Source organism: Entelurus aequoreus, linkage group LG06 (assembly GCF_033978785.1).
Source record: "Entelurus aequoreus isolate RoL-2023_Sb linkage group LG06, RoL_Eaeq_v1.1, whole genome shotgun sequence".
Lineage (NCBI taxonomy): Eukaryota > Metazoa > Chordata > Actinopteri > Syngnathiformes > Syngnathidae > Entelurus > Entelurus aequoreus.
In genome coordinates, this window is record NC_084736.1 from 77,668,687 (window position 1) to 77,689,279 (window position 20,593).

General features: G+C 36.9%; 1 protein-coding gene across 1 annotated transcript in view; it reads left to right on the top strand.

Annotated features, from left to right (window-relative positions):
* The first annotated feature begins 205 nt into the window (after positions 1-205).
* Positions 206-20,593, top strand: part of hk2 (hexokinase 2) — a 92,809-nt gene continuing 72,421 nt past the window's right edge. The window contains exons 1-6 of the mRNA XM_062051593.1: positions 206-371; positions 7,772-7,934; positions 11,787-11,935; positions 16,900-17,019; positions 17,196-17,291; positions 19,153-19,252. Coding sequence (XP_061907577.1) covers positions 309-371; positions 7,772-7,934; positions 11,787-11,935; positions 16,900-17,019; positions 17,196-17,291; positions 19,153-19,252 — 691 coding nt within the window. The 5' untranslated portion in view covers positions 206-308. The remainder of the gene's footprint in view (positions 372-7,771; positions 7,935-11,786; positions 11,936-16,899; positions 17,020-17,195; positions 17,292-19,152; positions 19,253-20,593) is intronic.

Sequence of the window (20,593 nt, forward strand, 5' to 3'; positions counted from 1 at the left end):
TTTGCAAACTTCACCTGGCTGAAACCTGTTTGCGGGCCTTATCCGGCCCGCACGTTTGACAACAACCCGCATCAGCGCCACGCCGCCCCGCAGCAACAGCACAGGGCGGTCGACGGAACAGCCGACGTCATCACGCTCTTGCCCTCTCTGCAGCCAATCAGCGACTTGAACAGACGTGACGTCATCACCCTGCCGAAATCCCGGAAACGGGAAGTTTGTCTTTTTTTTCAAACTTTTTAACTTCAGACGTAAAACGAAAATAGACTGGCTTGTTCGGTAAAATAACGTTTACTCATTGCCAAGTAACGATGGCGGCTTCGAGTCTACTGGATAGATACTCCACCGAACTCCATGACGAGCAAGTATATAAAGTAAGTAACGCAATTGGGCTTGAATAAAAACATGTAGTGACTACTTAGTGTACTCGACTTAGTGTACTCGACACTATAGCCAGCAGGCCGCGGTGAATAAAGGTTGTTGTCCGAATAAATGTCAACATCATCTTTTGACACCAGTGAGGTGTTCACGGCAGAGACATAACATTCATATTTTTCAACCGTAAACCTGTTCTAAGTCAGATATAGTGAGTAGTTGCTTAAAGAGTGTACTTGGGTAGCCAGTGGCTCTGTTTTTGTAATAGCAGACCTGAAGGTTTCCCAGGGGAAAAAAGCCTCTTAAATGGAGCATTTCAACATGACTGAATAGAGCTAGGGTGGCGAAGGCTGTCTGAGCAGAAATAGCATACCAGGAAATCAGACTTCGAGACGCCATCAGATTCCCCGAAATAAAATAATGTCTTGCTTGCACATAGTTGTGAAATAAAGATGGCATTCGGACCATTCATATGAAGCACGACGTGCATTACTAATATGGACTAAAGATTAATTAGTCTCTTCTAAAATAATAAAAAAGGGTTCCTTTCCCTCGCACTATCTGGATGACTCACACTGACTGTTATTAAAAGCAAGTATGCTCAACGCTGCAGGAATAGTAATTTGTTAATGCATATTTTCCCCCCATTTACTCTTTATTACCTACCATGAATTGATTAACGTGGACCCCGACTTAAACAAGTTGAAAAACGTATTCGGGACCGACTGCTGGTATCCGACAAGGACAAGTCACAGGTGGAGAAAATCCTCAGAGAGGCCGACCACAGAGAAGGCCCTGTCTCCCCTGGATTTAAGTCTGGTCTTGGGCGCTCAATGATTTCACTATAAAAGTGGGTGACATTGTTATCACCGGGAAAGATGAAGTCACCTACCTAGGTTCCATTCTAGAGGCTAACCTTTCCTGTGATAAAATGGCAACCAAGGTAATCAGAAAGGTTAACCAACGAACGAGATTTCTCTACAGAATCTCCTCTCTGGTCAACAAAAGCACCTTGAGGATTCTGGCGGGAACTCTCGTTCAACCCTTTTTCGATTACGCATCTAGCACCTCCAAAACCCTCAAATCTAAACTCCAAACATCTCAGAACAAGCTAGTCAGGTTACTTCTAGACCTCCACCCCAGATCCCACCTCACTCCTACCCACTTCTCCAAAGTGGGCTGGCTCAAGGTGGAGGACAGGGTTAAACAACTTGCACTTAGCCTAGTCTATAAAATCCACTACACCTCCCTGATACCGAAGTACATGTCAAACTACGTCCCTTAACGTAAATGACAGCCATAACCACAACACCAGGGGGAGCTCCACTAACCACGTTAAACCCAGATTCCGAACTAACAAAGGTCTTAACTCATTCTCTTTCTATGCCACATCAATGTGGAATGCGCTCCCAACAGGTATAAAAGAAAGGGCATCTCTATCCTCCTTCAAAACCGCAATAAAAGTTCACCTCCAGGCAGCTACAACCCTTAACTAACACCCTCCCCGGATTGCTAATAATCAAATGCTAATAATCAAATGTAAACAATCAAATGCAGATACTTTTTCTTATGCCTTCTGATCTCTCTCTCTCTCTCTCTCTCTCTCTCTCTCTCTCTCTCTCTCTCTCTCTCTCTCTCTCTCTCTCTCTTTGTCCACTACTTGCTGTCCATATCCTACACCCGTCCCCTCCACACCCCTGATTGTAAATAATGTAAATAATTCAATGTGATTATCTTGTGTGATGACTGTATTATGATCAATTTAATTTAAGTGGACCCCGACTTAAACAAGTTGAAAAACTTATTCGGGTGTTACCATTTAGTGGTCAATTGTACGGAATATGTACTTCACTGTGCAACCTACTAATAAAAGTCTCAATCAATCAATAAAAAAAAACCGAGAGGTGGGTAGAGTAGCCAGAAATTGTACTCAAGTAAGAGTACTGTTACTATAGAGATTTATTACTCAAGTAATAGTAAGGAGTAGTCAACCAAATATTTACTTGAGTAAAAGTAAAAAGTATGTAGTGAAAAAACTACTCAAGTACTGAGTAATTGATGAGTAGCCTGTTCGTTTAATGATGACGGCAACAAATAATGCACAAAAACATAAAAATGGCAATGAGCAAATTCAGAGCCAGGAATATCTCTTAAGCAACTAAAACAATAATATATATTAAATAATAATACATTAACATAAAAAAATTAAGGCAAATTGAGCCACAATAACTTAACAGCACCATAGGCTCAGTAGGCAGAGATTACAAAGGAAAATAACAAGTTAGCCTTTACGCAAACCATAAACTCTGATAGGTGTGGGCTGCACCTGACAACACACTGTGCACTTCTGATTGGTGTTTCTATGCATGCGTGAGTGTGTGTGTCTCTGTCTGTCTGTCTATGAGGCTGCAGTGCGTTAATAAATGTCCCCACACGATGTACATTTGACAGTGATTCATAGCAGGGAAGCTAACATCAGCCTACGGTGACAGCCAAAATATCTACTAACGTTACTTACCGCAATGTGCTTCCTCAAATTTGACGTTGAGTTCATGTAAGCTTAAGCTTCTTGTTGTTTGCCGCTGAAACTTTATGTGCAGTTAATCATGTGACCGCCTGGCTCTGTTTGATTGGCGAAACGGAGTCAAACGTCACCAGTGACTGCATTTGATTGGTGTAACGGAGTCAAACGTCACCAGTGACTGCATTTGATTGGTGAAACGGAGTCAAACGTCACCAGTGACTGTATTTGATTGGTGAAACGCAGGCATGCGATAGATCCTACTTTGAAGTTCTGTCTGACAAACCAGAACAAACAAAGCGTGCATTAACAGATCGATAAAAATCAGTAGCGAGTAGCGAGCTGAATGTAGATAAATGGAGCGGAGTAATAGTAGCGTTTCTTCTCTATAAATATACTCAAGTAAAAGTAAAAGTATGTTGCAAGACACTTCACCCTTTGCCTCTGATGGCTGCTGGTTAGCGCCTTGCATGGCAGCTCCCGCCATCAGTGTGTGAATGTGTGTGTGAATGGGTAAAATGTGGAAATACTGTCAAAGCGCTTTGAGTACCTCGAAGGTAGAAAAGCGCTATACAAGTACAACCCATTTATCATTATTTATCATTAAAACTACTCTTAGAAGTACAATTTTTCCCAAAAGTTACTCAAGTAGATGTAACGGAGTAAATGTAGCGCGTTACTACCCACCTCTGACGTGGACTCCGACTTAAACAAGTTGAAAAACTTATTCGGGTGTTACCATTTAGTGGTCAATTGTACGGAATATGTACTGAACTGTACAATCTACTAATACAAGCTTCAATCAATCAATCCACCTGCATGCATGGTATATTGACATACTATTGACACTATATTGACATACTATTTGCTCATACGTACTGTTAAAAACCATGGCAATGGTCAGTCTGAATCTGGACAGACTGACCATTGCCATGGTTTTTAACAGTATGTGTGAGCAAATAGTATGTCAATATAGTGTGTTTTACCATGCACGCAGGTGGTTAACACAGAGGGTCAATGGGAAAAAAGTATGCATTAACAAATAACTATTCCTGCAGTGTTGAGCATACCGGTACTTACTTTTAACAACAGTCAGTGTGAGTCTTCCACATCAGGGGTGTCAAACGTCCGGCCAGAGGGCCGGATCAAGCCCGCGGGATGAGTTTGCTAAGTATAAAAATGAATCTGAAATTTTTGAATGAAAGAAACAGCAGTTCTAAATGTGTCCACTGGATATCTCAATAGCAATTCTTTGTATCTTTGTAGATGATGCTACATATGTACAAAATAAACCACATGATGTTAGTGCATCAGTCGAGAAAAATGATCAAACTACCAGTACATAAATAACATACTGTAATTTGATTTCGATATCATTTTTTTATCTTGATAGATTGAAAATTAACACCAATGTGTTGACTGATGAACATTATCACATAATTTATTCAGAAAGTATAAAGAACAATAAATAAATATAGAATAATATTAACCGCAACATGTAAGTTTAAAAAACAAACAAACCCCACAACATTATGATTTGTACATTTTCAGAATGTGCTTGTTCTATTTTTAAACCAAGAAAACAATCTAAAGTTGTGTTTATTTTTAAGTTATAGTGCCGTGATTTTACCAGTCCGGCCCACAAGGGAGTACCATAATTTCCGGACTATAAGCCGCTACTTTTTCCCCTCGTTCTGGTCCCTGCGGCTTATACAAGGGTGCGGCTTATATACGGCCTGTTCTTCTCCGACACCGACGAAGAGGATTTCGGTGGTTTTAGTACGCAGGAGGAAGACGATGACACAATGATTAAAGACTGACTTTTCATATACCGGTAGGCTGGTTATTTTGATAACGTACAGGCGAGCACTTTGTATTACTTTGCACCGTTGTATTATTTGTACTCTGCACGAATGCTGTTCGCCATGTCAAAGATGTGATAGTTTGATTGAATGATTGAAAGATTTATTGTTAATAAATGGGACGCTTTGCGTTCCTAAACAGTCATCTCTGTCCCGACAATCCCCTCTGTGGTAGCAGGAACCCCTATATACTACGGTAATTACACATCAAAACCCTGCGGCTTATAGTCGGGTGCGGCTTATATATGGAGCAATCTGTATTTTCCCCTAAATTTAGCTGGTGCGGCTTATAGTCAGGTGCGGCTTATAGTCCTGAAATTACGGTAGATTTTTCTCCATGTGGCCCCCCCATCTAAAATGAGTTTGACACCCCTGATCTGGACAGACTGACCATTGCCTTAGTTTTTAGATGAAACAAAAATTGAGCCGTTTAGCCACAATACCCAGCAATATGTTTGGAGGAGAAAAGGTGAGGCCTTTAATCACAGTAACACCATGCCCAACGTCAAGCATAGTGGTGGTAGTATTATGCTCTGGGCCTGTTTTGCTGCCAATGGAACTGGTGCTTTACAGAGAGTAAATGGGACAATGAAAAAGGAGGATTACCTCCAAATTCTTCAGGACAACCTAAAATCATCAGCCCGGAGGTTGGGTCTGGGGCACAGACCAACATGACAACAGGACAATGACCCCAAACACACGTCAAAAGTGGTAAAGGAATGGCTAAATCAGGCTAGAATTAAGGTTTTAGGATGCCCTTCCCAAAATGCTGAAGAAACAAGTCCATGTCAGAAAACCAACACATTTAGCTGAACTGCACCAATTTTGTCAAGAGTAGTGGTCAGCAATTCAAGCAGAAGCTTGTGGATGGCTACCAAAAGCGCCTTATGGCAGTGAAACTTGCCAAGGGACATGTAAGCAAATACTAACATTGCTGTATGTATACTTTTGACCCAGCAGATTTGCTCACATTTTCAGTAGACCCATAATAAATTCATAAAAGAAGCAAACTTCATGAATGTTTTTTGGGACCAACAAGTATGTGCTCCAATCACTCTATCACAAAACAATAAGAGTTGTAGAAATGATTGGAAACTCAAGACAGCCATGACATTATGTTCTTTACAAGTGTATGTAAACTTTGGACCACGACTGTATATTATATGAAAATGTATATGGTTTATTTTGAGGACAGTGAAGCATTACACGCACGTGCAACAGTACTAGTTTTAACAGTTTAAAATATTGTTGTTTTTTTAGTCTTTCTTTACCCTTAACAGATGAGCAGCCCCAAAGCAGAGTAAGCCAATTATCAGCAAGAATGTTTTCACCTCCGTATTCGTTAGTGAAGGCCGTGTTCTTGGGTTGGAGCAGCAGACCCGCAAGGGAATTTGTCTGATATTTTTTATATATGCTATTTTCTAACTACAGAGTTTTGATTATTTCTGTGAGCTGCGGGTGTTAGGATTCTGACTGGTTTGTTGGTGATCAAATGCTTAAATCAAATACAATACTTTTATAACCTTTATATTCTTTTTTCTATGTTTTTATTTATATTCTGTTATAGTCCTTTTGTATGTTTATTTTATCGTGGTCTATTCATGAACGGTTTACTGATGAGACCTAACTCAAAATATCTGTTTAACAAAATAAACATATGCTAAGATTGTATTTAAAATGTAATTGTTTAAGGTACTCTAGACCATGGGTCACCAACGCGGTGCCCGCGGGCACCAGGTAGCCCGTAAGGACCAGATGAGTAGCCCGCTGGCCTGTTCTAAAAATAGCTCAAATAGCAGCACTTACCAGTGAGCTGCCTCTATTTTTTTAAATTGTATTTATTCACTAGCAAGCTGGTCTCGCTTTGCCCGACATTTTTAATTCTAAGAGAGACAAAACTCAAATAGAATTTGAAAATCCAAGAAAATATTTTAAAGTCTTGGTCTTCACTTGTTTAAATAAATTCATTAATTTGTTTTACTTTGCTTCTTATAACTTTCAGAAAGACAATTTTAGAGAAAAAATACAACCTTAAAAAGGATTTTAGGATTTTTAAACACATATACCTTTTTACCTTTTGAATTCCTTCCTCTTCTTTCCTGACAATTTAAATCAATGTTCAAGTAAATGTATTTTTTTTATTGTAAAGAATAATAAATACATTTTAATTTAATTCTTCATTTTATCTTCTGTTTTTTTGACGAAGAATATTTGTGAAATATTTGTTCAAACTTATTACGATTAAAATTCAAAAAAATTATTCTGGCAAAACTAGAAAATCTGTAGAATCAAATTTAAATCTTATTTCAAAGTCTTTTGAATTTCTTTTCAAATTTTTGTTCTGGAAAATCTAGAAGAAATAATGATTTGTCTTTGTTAGAAATATAGATTGGTCCAATTTGTTATATATTCTAACAAAGTGTAGATTGGATTTTAACCTATTTAAAACATGTCATCAAAATTCTAAAATTAATCTTAATCAGGAAAAATTACTAATAATGTTCCATAAATGTATTTTTTATTTTTTCAAAAAGATTCGAATTAGCTAGTTTTTCTCTTCTTTTTTTGGGTTGAATTTTGAATTTTAAAGAGTCAAAATTGAAGATAAACTATGTTTCAAAATGTAATTGTCATTTTTTTCGTGTTTTCTCCTCTTTTAAACCGTTCAATTAAGTGGAAATATCATTAATTATTAATAATAACTTAGAGTTAAAGGTAAATTGAGCAAATTGGCTATTTCTGGCAATTTATTTAAGTGTGTATCAAACTGGTAGCTCTTCGCATTAATCAGTACCCAAGAAGTAGCTCTTGGTTTCAAAAAGGTTGGTGACCCCTGCTCTAGACCAATCTGCAGACTGTCTTAATTAGCTTCCGCAGCAGTAATCTTTGTAAAATCATGTAACGACCAAATATGGGAGGCCAGATGGCAAGTGTTATTTGTGTAAACACACATTCACTGTTCAGTAGGTTCGATGCTCTACATATTTTGGTGTGTTCTTTCTCTCAAACGGTTTAGTTGGACAAGTACCTGCACCAGCTTCATCTGTCTGATACAACTGTGATGGATATATCTATGAGATTTCGCCGAGAAATGGACAAAGGCCTTTGCAGAGACACCAACCCCACAGCTGCTGTCAAGATGCTGCCAACGTATGTGCTCTCTACACCTGATGGATCAGGTATTGCTCCTCAGAAATAATATCTCTATTTTTTGACCACACATCACCTAGTAGATGGAAGCGTTTTCAGGACCAGTACAGAAGGCTTCGATAGTTTAGCTGAAGGCATTCTGAGTAAAGTGGCTACGATTTGTCAGCAGGCGGGTAATTATGGTACATTTGTGTATGTGCAGTACTTGAATCTAATCTCCCAGACACAAAACAAGAAAAACAAGTTCAACAGATTTAGGTAGAGATGTCCGATAATATCGGACTGCCGATATTATCGGTCGATAAATGCTTTAAAATGTGATATCGGAAATTATCGGTATCGGTTTCAAAAAGTAAAATTTATGACTTTTTAAAACGCTGCTGTGTACTCGGATGTAGGGAGAAGTACAGAGCGCCAATAAACCTTAAAGGCACTTCCTTTGCGTGCCGGCCCAATCACATAATATTAAGGCTGCAGCTAACGATTATTTTTCTATCGATTAATCTATAGATTATTTTTTTCGATTAATCGGTTAATCTATAGATATATTTATTTTTTCGAATAATCTATAGATTATTTTTCCTTTTACCGATTATTTTTTTTATTTAAAATGAAGATGAAAAAATAAATGTAGGCCCGTTTTTTCAAAAGGCATGGCTTTTATTTACAAAAAAAAAGAAGTATGGCCACTCAGTCAACATTGACAACAACATGACAAAATATTCTGTAACAATGTAAACATTTAAAACTTTTAACATTCAACAAAATTAAAAGTAGCTTATTTGCGTTTTAATGTGCAAATATAAAAGTAAACATCCAGTGCAAATCTTAACATTCTGCAATAGTATAAGCATTTCAAAAGTGAGTTTTCCTTGCCCGTATGTGGGCTCTGTACCGAGGATGTCGTTGTGGCTTGTACAGCCCTTTGAGACACTTGTGATTTAGGGCTATATAAATAAACATTGATTGATTGATTGATTGATTGAAAAGTAAAAGTATTGCTTATTTTGCTTTAAAATGTGCAAAAATAAAGATAAACATCCAATACAAAAAAGTGCAAAACGAAATATTCTGTAACAACAGTGTAAACATTTCAACAAAAGTGAAAGTATTGCTTATTTGCTAAAATGTGCAAAAATAAAGATAAACATCCAATACAAAAAAGTGCCAATCTAAATATTCTGGAGCACTGAAAACATTAAGTATTGCTTTTAAAATGTGCAAAATAAACATCCAGTCCAACACAGTACACAATAACCAATTCTACTCATTCCAGTGAGTGATTAACAGTTGTAATGAAGAAAGGTTGGCATGTCTACATGCTCTGGTTCTTTTCTTGCTTACAATATTGCCAGCAGCTGAAAATAGGCGCTCAGAAGGGGTCGATGTGGCTGGAACTGAGAGGTAATTAGCCTTCACCTCAAGCCAGGACTGCGAGTGAGCTGAGCTGCAGTTTAAGTTTCTAGAAGGTCAACGGGCTCATAGTGATGTTACTAGTAGTTGACTGGGAGGTGTTTATTATCATTTGGGGAGAGTCCGCTGCCTGAAGCTCACCTGCTAAACACCTATCTGCTCCACGCTGAAGCGCTGACTACATGCGCTCTGAATACGCACTGCTGATTGGCTGGTAACGTTTTGAATACGCACTGCTGATTGGCTGATAACGCTTTGTGTGTACCAATCAGATGGTTGTGTGGGTGGGACAATGCTGCGTGTGTACCAATCAGATGGTTGTGTGGGTGGGACAATGCTGCGTGCTGAGACAAAAGCAGAAGGAGCAAAGCAGCTTGTTAAGACTTTAGCTTTAGCTTAGAAACTCGTTCGGTACACCCCCGTACCGAACCGAAAGCCCCGTACCGAAACGGTTCAATACAAAACACGTACCGTTACACCCCTAGCAGATACAAATGACACATTCATGTTTTTGTGTAATGATGACAACGTATGCTCGCGCGGACGATTGACTAGTTGATGGTTTTCTTTTCAAATGTTCGTTCATAGCCGTTGTGCTGCTATGATAGGCCATTTACGCTCGACACAGTGTGCATACAACAACATTATTAGGCCGTGTATAGAAATACTCCCACACTTTTGGCGTGATTTTTTTCCCCCTCGCTCGCACCGTCTGCTTTGCGGTCCGCCATGACGGTAGTGTGACGTAAATATGCGACGCGTCGACGTATTTACGTAACCGATGACGTCGACTACGTCGACGCGTCGTTTCAGCCTTACATAATATATACGGCTTTTCACACACACAAGTGAATGCAATGCATACTTGGTCAACAGCCATACAGGTCACACTGAGGGTGGCCGTATAAACAACTTTAACACTGTTACAAATATGCGCCACACTGTGAACCCACACCAAACAAGAATGACAAACACATTTCGGGAGAACATCCGCACAGTAACACAACATAAACACAACAGAACAAATACCCAGAACCCCTTGCAGCACTAACTCTTCCGGAACGCTACAATATACACCCCCAACCCCGCCCACCTCAACCTCCTAATGCTCTCTCAGGGAGAGCATGTCCCAAATTCCAAGCTGCTGTTTTGAGGCATGTTAAAAAAAATAATGCACTTTGTGACTTCAATAATAAATATGGCAGTGCCATGTTGGCATTTTTTTCCATTACTTGAGTTGATTTATTTTGGAAAACCTTGTTACATTGTTTAATGCATCCAGCGGGGCATCACAACAAAATTAGCCATAATAATGTGTTAATTCCACGATTGTATATATTGGTATCGGTTGATATCGGAATCGGTAATTAAGAGTTGGACAATATCGGATATCGGCAAAAAAGCCATTATTGGACATCTTTAGATTTAGGGATGCATAAATATATTTTTTCAGCGGTAAAACTCGGTTACTATTACTGTTTTCAAAAAAAAATTGTCGTAAAACCGTAATTGAGAACCGTGCGTCAATAAACTCATGCATTGGTGATCGTGCACAATTTCGAGAAAAGCAAGCTTGCACGCTGATCGTTTGCTAGCAGCTAGTGCACTTAATTGCTATCCAGCAATCAGTGTCTAAATGCTGCTGCTAATCGCTACCTTGCAGCTAGCACCAATACTGCCACTAATCGCTAACTGCCAGCCAACGCCCATAGTGCGCTAAACGGTTAAGGTGCAATGGGCTATCTTAAATGCTAATATGAATACAAGACACATTAACGTTGTCCCTCATTCAAAACTTGTATAAACACAATGTTGTCTGAGCAATTAAGCTGTTCAATTGTTTACAATTCATGTACATAGTGTATATACCCACCCCGCCTCATTTTTTGTATATATTGTTTTTCAAATAAGCTGACATGTATACTGTGTATATGTACATAATTTCTCAATTTTTTAACTTAATTTTTTATATACATGTTACAGGTTATATATATTTTATTATTGAATGTATCAAATGTGATGAATATTTTAATGGACCACAATGGAAACAAGCCTTTTGGCTTTTTTCTGTTTTGGAAATGACATGAATGTTTGTGCCACTGCTTAATAACTGTTTAATAAATACACTTTTGGTAAATTGACTTAGTTGTGATTTCCCTCTCTGCATGAAAGTTTAAAATACGCATATATTAATGCAGCATGAAGAAGAATGTTTTAATGTAGACACATAGAATCATCATACTGCTGTGATTATATGCATCAAGTGTTCATTCAAGGCTTAGGCAAAATATGGAGATATATATCGTGTATTGTGACATGGCCTAAAAATATCGAGATATTAATAAAAGGCCATATCGCCCAGCCCTACTTGGAGCACACACAAGCGTTGGTATAACCAATCAAACCTAAAATATGTATATGTGTAATGTCATTTCTTAAATATATATTATATGATTTTGTGTTTAAAGAACAAGGAGATTTCCTGGCCCTTGACCTTGGTGGATCCACGTTCCGGGTGCTTCTGGTTACAGTTATGGCGAATGGCGAGCAAAAGGTGGACATGGAAAATCAAATCTATGCTATTCCTGAGTACCTCATGAGAGGCAGCGGATCTGAGGTTAGATGTACTTCTCAACACATGCTACCAACTTTCTACTGTTTACACGGCCTGTCTTCAACTAAAGATTACTGGTAGTTTGCAGGTTTTTTTAATTAATTTATTTTAAGAGCACAGCAAATGGGAAATCCCTCAAATAAACATATCTCATTTGCAACTTTTTCTACCTAAAAAAAAAGAGGCTAAAACACTCAGATAAACACATTAAAAGTAGAGATAAGATAGCTAAGTGAGGCCCTCGGATGATCCACCATTTGTTGTGCCATGATTCCCTTGCTGTGATAGTGGGCATGCATTCGTAGGGGTCACTTTGACGTATTAGTAAAAACATATTTTCATTGAAATTCAGTTGGGCCGCCAAAAAAAACACCACAATTTTAGCACGTAACATACTTTCCAATACTAAAAACTAATGTCTAGATAATAAATATAGTATTAAAAACAATACAGTATAGATACAGTGATAATTAGAGATGGACTAATTATCGGATGGGCCGAATATTGGCACCACTATTTGTCATTTTATATATATATATATATATATATATATATATATATATATATATATATATATATATATATATATATATATATATATATATATATATATGTATGTATATGTGTGTATATATATATATATGTGTGTGTGTGTGTGTGTGGGTGTGTGTGTGTGTGTGTGTATATATTTACAAACCCCGGTTCCATATGAGTTGGGAAATTGTGTTAGATGTAAATATAAACGGAATACAATGATTTGCAAATCATTTTTAACCCATATTCAATTGAATATGCTACAAAGACAACATATTTGATGTTCAAACTGATAAACTTTTTTTTTTTTTTCAAATAATCATTAACATTAGAATTTGATGCCAGCAACACGTGACAAAGAAGTTGGGAAAGGTGGCAATAAATACTGATAAAGTTGAGGAATGCTCATCAAACACTTATTTGGAACATCCCACAGGTGAACAGGCACATTAGGAACAGGTGGGTGCCATGATTGGGTATGAAAGTAGATTCCATGAAATGCTCAGTCATTCACAAACAAGGACGGGGCGAGGGTCACCACTTTGTCAACAAATGCGTGAGCAATTTGTTGAACAGTTTAAGAAAAACCTTTCTCAACCAGCTATTGCAAGGATTTTAGGGATTTCACCATCTACGCTCCGTAATATCATCAAAGGGTTCAGAGAATCTGGAGAAATCACTGCACGTAAGCAGCTAAGCCCGTGACCTTCGATCCCTCAGGTTGTACTGCATCAACAAGCGACATCAGTGTGTAAAGGATATCACCACATGGGCTCAGGAACACTTCAGAAACCCACTGTCAGTAACTACAGTTGGTCGCTACATCTGTAAGTGCAAGTTAAAACTCTCCTATGCAAGACGAAAACCGTTTATCAACAACACCCAGAAACGCCGTCGGCTTCGCTGGGCCTGAGCTCATCTAAGATGGACTGATACAAAGTGGAAAAGTGTTCTGTGGTCTGACGAGTCCACATTTCAAATTGTTTTTGGAAACTGTGGACGTCGTGTCCTCCGGACCAAAGAGGAAAAGAAGCATCCGGATTGTTATAGGCGCAAAGTGTAAAAGCCAGCATCTGTGATGGTATGGGGGTGTATTAGTGCCCAAGACATGGGTAACTTACACATCTGTGAAGGCACCATTAATGCTGAAAGGTACATACAGGTTTTGGAGAAACATATCTTGCCATCCAAGCAACGTTATCATGGACGCCCCTGCTTATTTCAGCAGGACAATACCAAGCCACGTGTTACATCAACGTGGCTTCATAGTAAAAGAGTGCGGGTACTAGACTGGCCTGCCTGTAGTCCAGACCTGTCTCCCATTGAAAATGTGTGGCGCATTATGAAGCCTAAAATAGCACAAGGGAGACTCCCGGACTGTTGAACAACTTAAGCTGTACATCAAGCAAGAATGGGAAAGAATTCCACCTGAGAAGCTTCAAAAATGTGTCTCCTCATTTCCCAAACGTTTACTGAGTGTTGTTAAAAGGAAAGGCCATGTAACACAGTGGTGAACATGCCCTTTCCCAACTACTTTGGCACGTGTTGCAGCCATGAAATTTTAAGTTAATTAGTATTTGCAAAAAGAAATAAAGTTAATGAGTTTGAACGTCAAATATGTTGTCTTTGTAGTGCATTCAATTGAATATGGGTTGAAAAGGATTTTCAAATCATTGTATTCCGTTTATATTTACATCTAACACAATTTCCCAACTCATATGGAAACGGGGTTTGTATATATATATATATATATATATATATATATATATATATATATATATATATATATATATATATATATATATATATATATATATATATATATATATATATATATATATATATGTATGTATATACATATGTGAGTTTCCAATCATTTCTACAACTCTTATTTTTTTATGATAGAGTGATTGGAGCACATACTTTTTGATTACATAAAACATTCATGAAGTTTGGTTCTTTTATGAATTTATTATGGGTCTACTGAAAATGTGAGGAAATCTGCTGGGTCAAAAGTATACGTACAGCAATGTTAATATTTGCTTACATGTCCCTTGGCAAGTTTCACTGCAATAAGGCGCTTTTGGAAGCCATCCACAAGCTTCTGGTTGAATTTTTGACCACTCCTCTTGACAAAATTGGTGAGCAATTATGTAATTATGTAATTATGTTTATTAATTGTTCTTGTATGTTTACTATATCCACATATTATGTATCGCATTAGCATTTGGGGTGCTAAATCATCCCTATACATCTTATTAATTCCCCAAAAATTCTTAAGAATAATTTTTTTCCCCCAATAGTCTGTTTTCATCTGCTCCTCTTTTTATGAAAGTTTAAATTTAATACAAACATATATTGTATAACTATTTTTATTACTAAGTATATACATGTATTTACTGATTTATCAATCATTTTTCTCTCAGGGTCTTCTTAACCTTTCCCGCACATGTGTTTTGCTTTACATTGTATTTTAGTTGTTTTTGTTTGTGTGCAAATAAATAAATACATTTACAAAAAAGAGGGTGTACGTCAGGATTATTCAAATGGCGGCCTGGAAAGGACACCGAACCAGCCTTTCCGTTCAGTTCACAACATTTTTGCAGCAAATTAAATATGATAAAACAGTAGAGTACTCCTCGAGGAACGTGGATCAAAGTCAACACGGTGGTAGATCAACACTGCAAAAATACTGTGGTCAAAAACAAGAAAAAAAAAAATACAAAAATGAGGGGTATTTTAATTGAACTAAGCAAAATTATCTGCCAATAGAGCAAGAAAATTCGGCTTGTCAAGACTTTTCAAAACAAGTAAAATTAGCTAACCTCAATGAACCCAAAAATACCTTAAAATAAGTATATTCTCACTAATAACAAGTGCACTTTTCTTTGTAGAAAAAAAAAGAGACCTTTTCGCTCAATATGTTGAAAAATATTCTTAAATTAAGTAAATGCTAGTGCCATTATCTTGACATAATGATATGCGCTCGGCATCTTTTTTTTTTCATGCTTGAAGAAATTATTACTTTAAAAAAATTGTTTTATACTTGTGAGTGTTGATGACACAGCTTTGCAACAGTTGATATTCTAGTTTCAAGCATGTTTTACTCAAAATAGGTCATCAAATCTCAGCAACAAGCTGTAATATCTTACTGAGATCATTTAAGACCAAAACCCTTAAAACACGGGTGTCCAAAGTGCGGCCCGGGGGCCATTTGCTGCCCGCAGCTAATTGTTTACCGGCCCGCCACACATTCTGGAAATACTATTTTAAAAATAAAAAAGAACATTAAAAAAAGTGGAATGAGGTGAAATCTAACAAGAAAAAGTTGCAATGTTGACACAAAAGCTGCCATGCAGGCTGTTTTTTTTTCTTTTGTCTTTCTTCATTTTTCTTTTTTTTGCCATTGCTCAAAAAAAAAAATAATGACAAAAAATCCATGTTATAATGAATTATTTTCAGGGCTCCAACTACTTCAAATATTTCACTTTAAAATGTTTTATGTGGTAAATAGTGCATATATTGTGTACTAGGCATATAAAAACATCAAAGTTTTCTTTGACAAGTGCATAAAACAAACAAAATAATAGTTCCAGCATAAAATCGACAGATATATCTGAAGTTGATCTCGTAATTTAAGTGTTGAAAGTAAAATAAAAACCTAATAAAAATGTATCACTTTATGAGTGGGGCACCTTTTGGATCCCAAATATATTTAGTGATTTTTTATTTATCTTTTCACTGTGATTACTCAAAAATATGAAATAATTCAAATCAATGGTGTCCTGCATTTTTTTATCTTTTAGGGCTCTAATTACTAAATGCTGCATAATTCAGTTTTACTATAAAAAAACTAAGTTGTTTTTGACTGAAAAGCCATAAAACATTTTTAAAAATTTGTATTACTTTATATCAACTTGAAGTTGATATAGAGATTTACTGTAAGCGTTAAATAATTTCAAAAAAAATAAATAATCTGACTTATTTTTAACATTTTAATGACTGAGACCCTTTATGGTCCCCGGGACCCCTAAAGGTAAAATAAATAAAAAATGCATATATTTTGTTATGGTTTGAAAATGAAAAATATCAAAATGGCCCCCACATGTTTTAATTTTTCCGTGTGCTGCCCTCAGTGGAAAAACTTTGGACACCCCTGCCTTAAAACAAGTAAAACATCCTCACGTAAAATCTGCTTAATGAGAAGAATTATCTTATCAGACAGAAAATAAGCAAATATCACCCTTATTTGAGATATTTAATCTTAGATTTCAGTTTTTGCAGTGCATGTATTGACATTTGATCTTCCTAAAGGCCAGTGTCCACTGCAATGGACTCCTGTATGTTGCATAACAGCTATTTTTTTCTCACTTTCTATTTCATAAGAATTAAAACGAAAATTGGTTTTGCCTATTCTTTTAATTTTCTTTCAGTTATTTGATCACATTGCTGAATGTTTGGCTAATTTCATGGAGAAGTTAGGAATCAAGGATAAAAGGCTTCCTTTGGGCTTTACCTTCTCTTTTCCCTGCCAGCAGAGCAAGCTGGATGAGGTAAGAACTTGTTTTGTTGGTATTTAATATAAAAAAAACATTGCACCTATTGTAAGTCCAACCTTTGTTATTTTGTGCTTTCTGAGTTGCGTTTTTAAATATGTTATTATTGATAATTGTTAATGAGAATCACACTAAGTGTTGAAGTGTTGATCCTTCCATTACATGTTTTTTAGAGTGTATTGATTTCTTGGACAAAAGCATTCAAGGCAAGTGGAGTAGAAGGAAACAATGTTGTCAGCCTCCTGCAGAGATCCATCAAAAAACGAGGGGTGAGTGTTGAACACATTTTTGTATCCCACAATTGAGATTGATTATAGTGCCACAGTTTTTTTATGTCCAGCAATAAAGGCAGTTTTATTTGGAATATTACTAATATTTAGGGATGATACTCGAAACCGGTTTTCCCGGTTGTTCGATAAGAAAAGAACCGAGTCCTTGGACTCGAATCCTTTTTTGAGAACCGGTACCCGTTATCGAGACCACTATAGTAAAGAAAAAGAGTTGGTTCTTTATTCGAATCCTTCGTAACGAATCCCGTCCCGACCAGAAATGCCCCATGAGACATCACAAGAAATGACGTCACGTAGCTCAGTCATTATCAATAAAGTACTATCTATCTATTAGGCGCAGATAGGGAAAGCAGGAAAAACAATGGACCAGAAAAAGCGCTCCAAGGTGTAATAAAGTTAAAAACAAAAGGTATAATCCAATGAATAACTTTACTGAGAGATTTGAGCAGGGTACAAACATATGACGAACACTTTTACGACCAACCGGAAACATAGCAACCAGGCTAGCAACGCACCTCCTTTACGGCAGCTGTCGCAACGTTCTTAAAGCAACCGCAGCACATACATATATATACAACACATCTCCCTTTTTTAACTTTTGTTTTTCTTTCCTAGTAAACAAAACAAAATCACACTGTATATGTGTTGTCTGTCTAATTATAAATAATGCAAACGAGGCGTGTTGGCTGATTTCTTGACGTTTACTTTCACAGCGTGCTCATAACCTCATTCTTAGCTGCCGGGTGGCGACATGCAACAACACTTTTCGGGGCTGCCGCGCATGCTCGTCACTCCCGTCGCATGCTGGGTAGTGTAGTTGTTATATTCCGTAGCCTAGCTCATAACATCACATCTTTCCCCCTATAAAGAAATAATGTTAACTCAATAAAGTTTATTTCTTTTTTTAGCTTTAACTTTTTATGTTTTAGCATTGTAACCACATTTGCAAACAACTTTTCTCTTCATAGAATGTTCTTTCAATAAAGAAATGAAGTGCAAAAATGTCAAAGCATCATAACAAACAGTTATGTTCCAATAGCAGCAGAAGTGCACTTTTTGGAGAGCTGTATTATTTTAAGTTTTGTGCCCAAGGGACTGATTTTATTAAACACTATATTATTATTTATACACCTATAATGATCACAGAGACAGGTTGTTTTTGTGTTACTGTATATATTTGTTTTTCTGAAAAATCCCACTTAATATACTTTGGGTAACAACAGTCAATATTTATTTATTTTATTTTATTTTTTTAGGGGGGTAACAGTCAGTATTTATTTATTTATTAGATTTTATTTTTTTCTTATATAATAAAAGTGAGCTATTGTTAAACCAAATATTGTGTTTTTTTTTCCATATACAACAACCTATCTGGACTCGATAAGAGAATCGATAAGGAATCGGTTCGATAAGAGGATTTGATAATAGGCTCGAACTCGATAATTTCTTATCAAACATCATCCCTACTAATATTACTATTGTGTGTCATACAGGGATTTAGAATGTCGTCTTTTTCTAATTCTGGCAAAGTTATTAAAATGATTATCAAAAATGGATTAACTACTGTGTATTATACCACACATCCTTATTTTTATTAGTGAAATAGGTCCATGTTTTTTGGAACAAAAGTGTTAGAAAAACTGAGGAAATGTGAGTGCATGTGCCTTTGTTGATAGCATTCAGTTACAAATTGTTTTCATTGTCCTTCAAATCAAATCCTTGTCATCATTCATATTGTTTTGCTGAATGATGGAAAACAACACTAATACAATTGTTTTGAACGAAATGAATACTAACCACCGTAAAGGATAGCGAATGAAATTATCAATGTATGTTGCAGGACATCAATGTTGACATTATGGCAGTCATCAATGACACAGTCGGAGCTATGATGACCTGTGGCTATGATGATCATCGTTGTGAAATTGGCCTCATTGTGGGTGAGTCAGCGACTATATCGGGAGGAGCATATTTCATTGAAAGTGTCAAGGATGAGGTTTGTCATGTATTGTTCGGGAGATTCAATTTCATTTTGTCACAATTGAAGTTTTTGTCATTGATTGTAATGGTAATGGTTTGTTTTTTCAAACATATAAAGATGGGGTACCTAAGTTATATTATTTAACTAACGTATAATACAATGAGAATGTTATATTGCTCAATTATTCTACCTTATTTCAATTATTGTGCAGAAATATGGGGAAATACATATCACAGCAACATAATGCCTTTATTGCCTTCACAGAAAAGAGCAATTTGTATCATTTTTACAGTAGGATATAGAGACCACACAAATCCACTTTTTATTAGGTCAGGATTATTAAAACTAAAAGACATTGTAGAATTGCATACTCTATTAGTGATGTTCAAAGCCAGAAATAAAGTTATTCCGAAGGACTTACGAAAGTTATTTGTGTTCACGTCTGAAGATGAGAACCACAGAAGGCCGTATGATTTTAAACATCCAAGAGTGCGAACAAATTTCATGCAAATGTGCTTGCCTGTTGCTGGGGTGAAAGCATGGAATTCTCTAGACCAAGACTTAAAGGCCTACTGAAATGAAATTGTTTTATTTAAACGGGGATAGCAGATCCATTCTATGTGTCATACTTGATCATTTCGCGATATTGCCATATTTTTGCTGAAAGGATTTAGTAGAGAACATCGATGATAAAGTTTGCGAGCGATTCGGACCGAGAAAGCGACGATTACCCCATTAATTTGAGCCAGGATGAAAGATTCGTGGATGAGGAACGTGAGAGTGAAGGACTAGAGTGCAGTGCAGGACGTATCCTTTTTCGCTCTGACCGTAACTTAGGTACAAGCTGGCTCATTGGATTCCACACTTTCTCCTTCTTCTATTGTGGATCACGGATTTGTATTTCAAACCACCTTGGATACTATATCCTCTTGAAAATGAGAGTCGAGAACGCGAAATGGACATTCACAGTGACTTTTATCTCCACGACAATACATTGATGAAGCACTTCAGCTACGGAGCTAACGTGATAGCATCGTGCTTAAATGCAGATAGAAACAAAAGAAATAAGCCCCTGACTGGAAGGATAGACAGAAGATCAACAATACTACTATCAGGAGACACCGAACCAAACACTGGACCTGTAACAACACGTTTAATGCTGTGCCGCCTGTCGAAGCCTAGCAATGCTGTTGCTAATGACGCCATTGAAGCTAACTTAGCTATGGGACCTCGTCAGAGCTATGCTAAAAACATTAGCGCTCCACCTACGCCAACCCTCATCTGCTCATCAACACCCGTG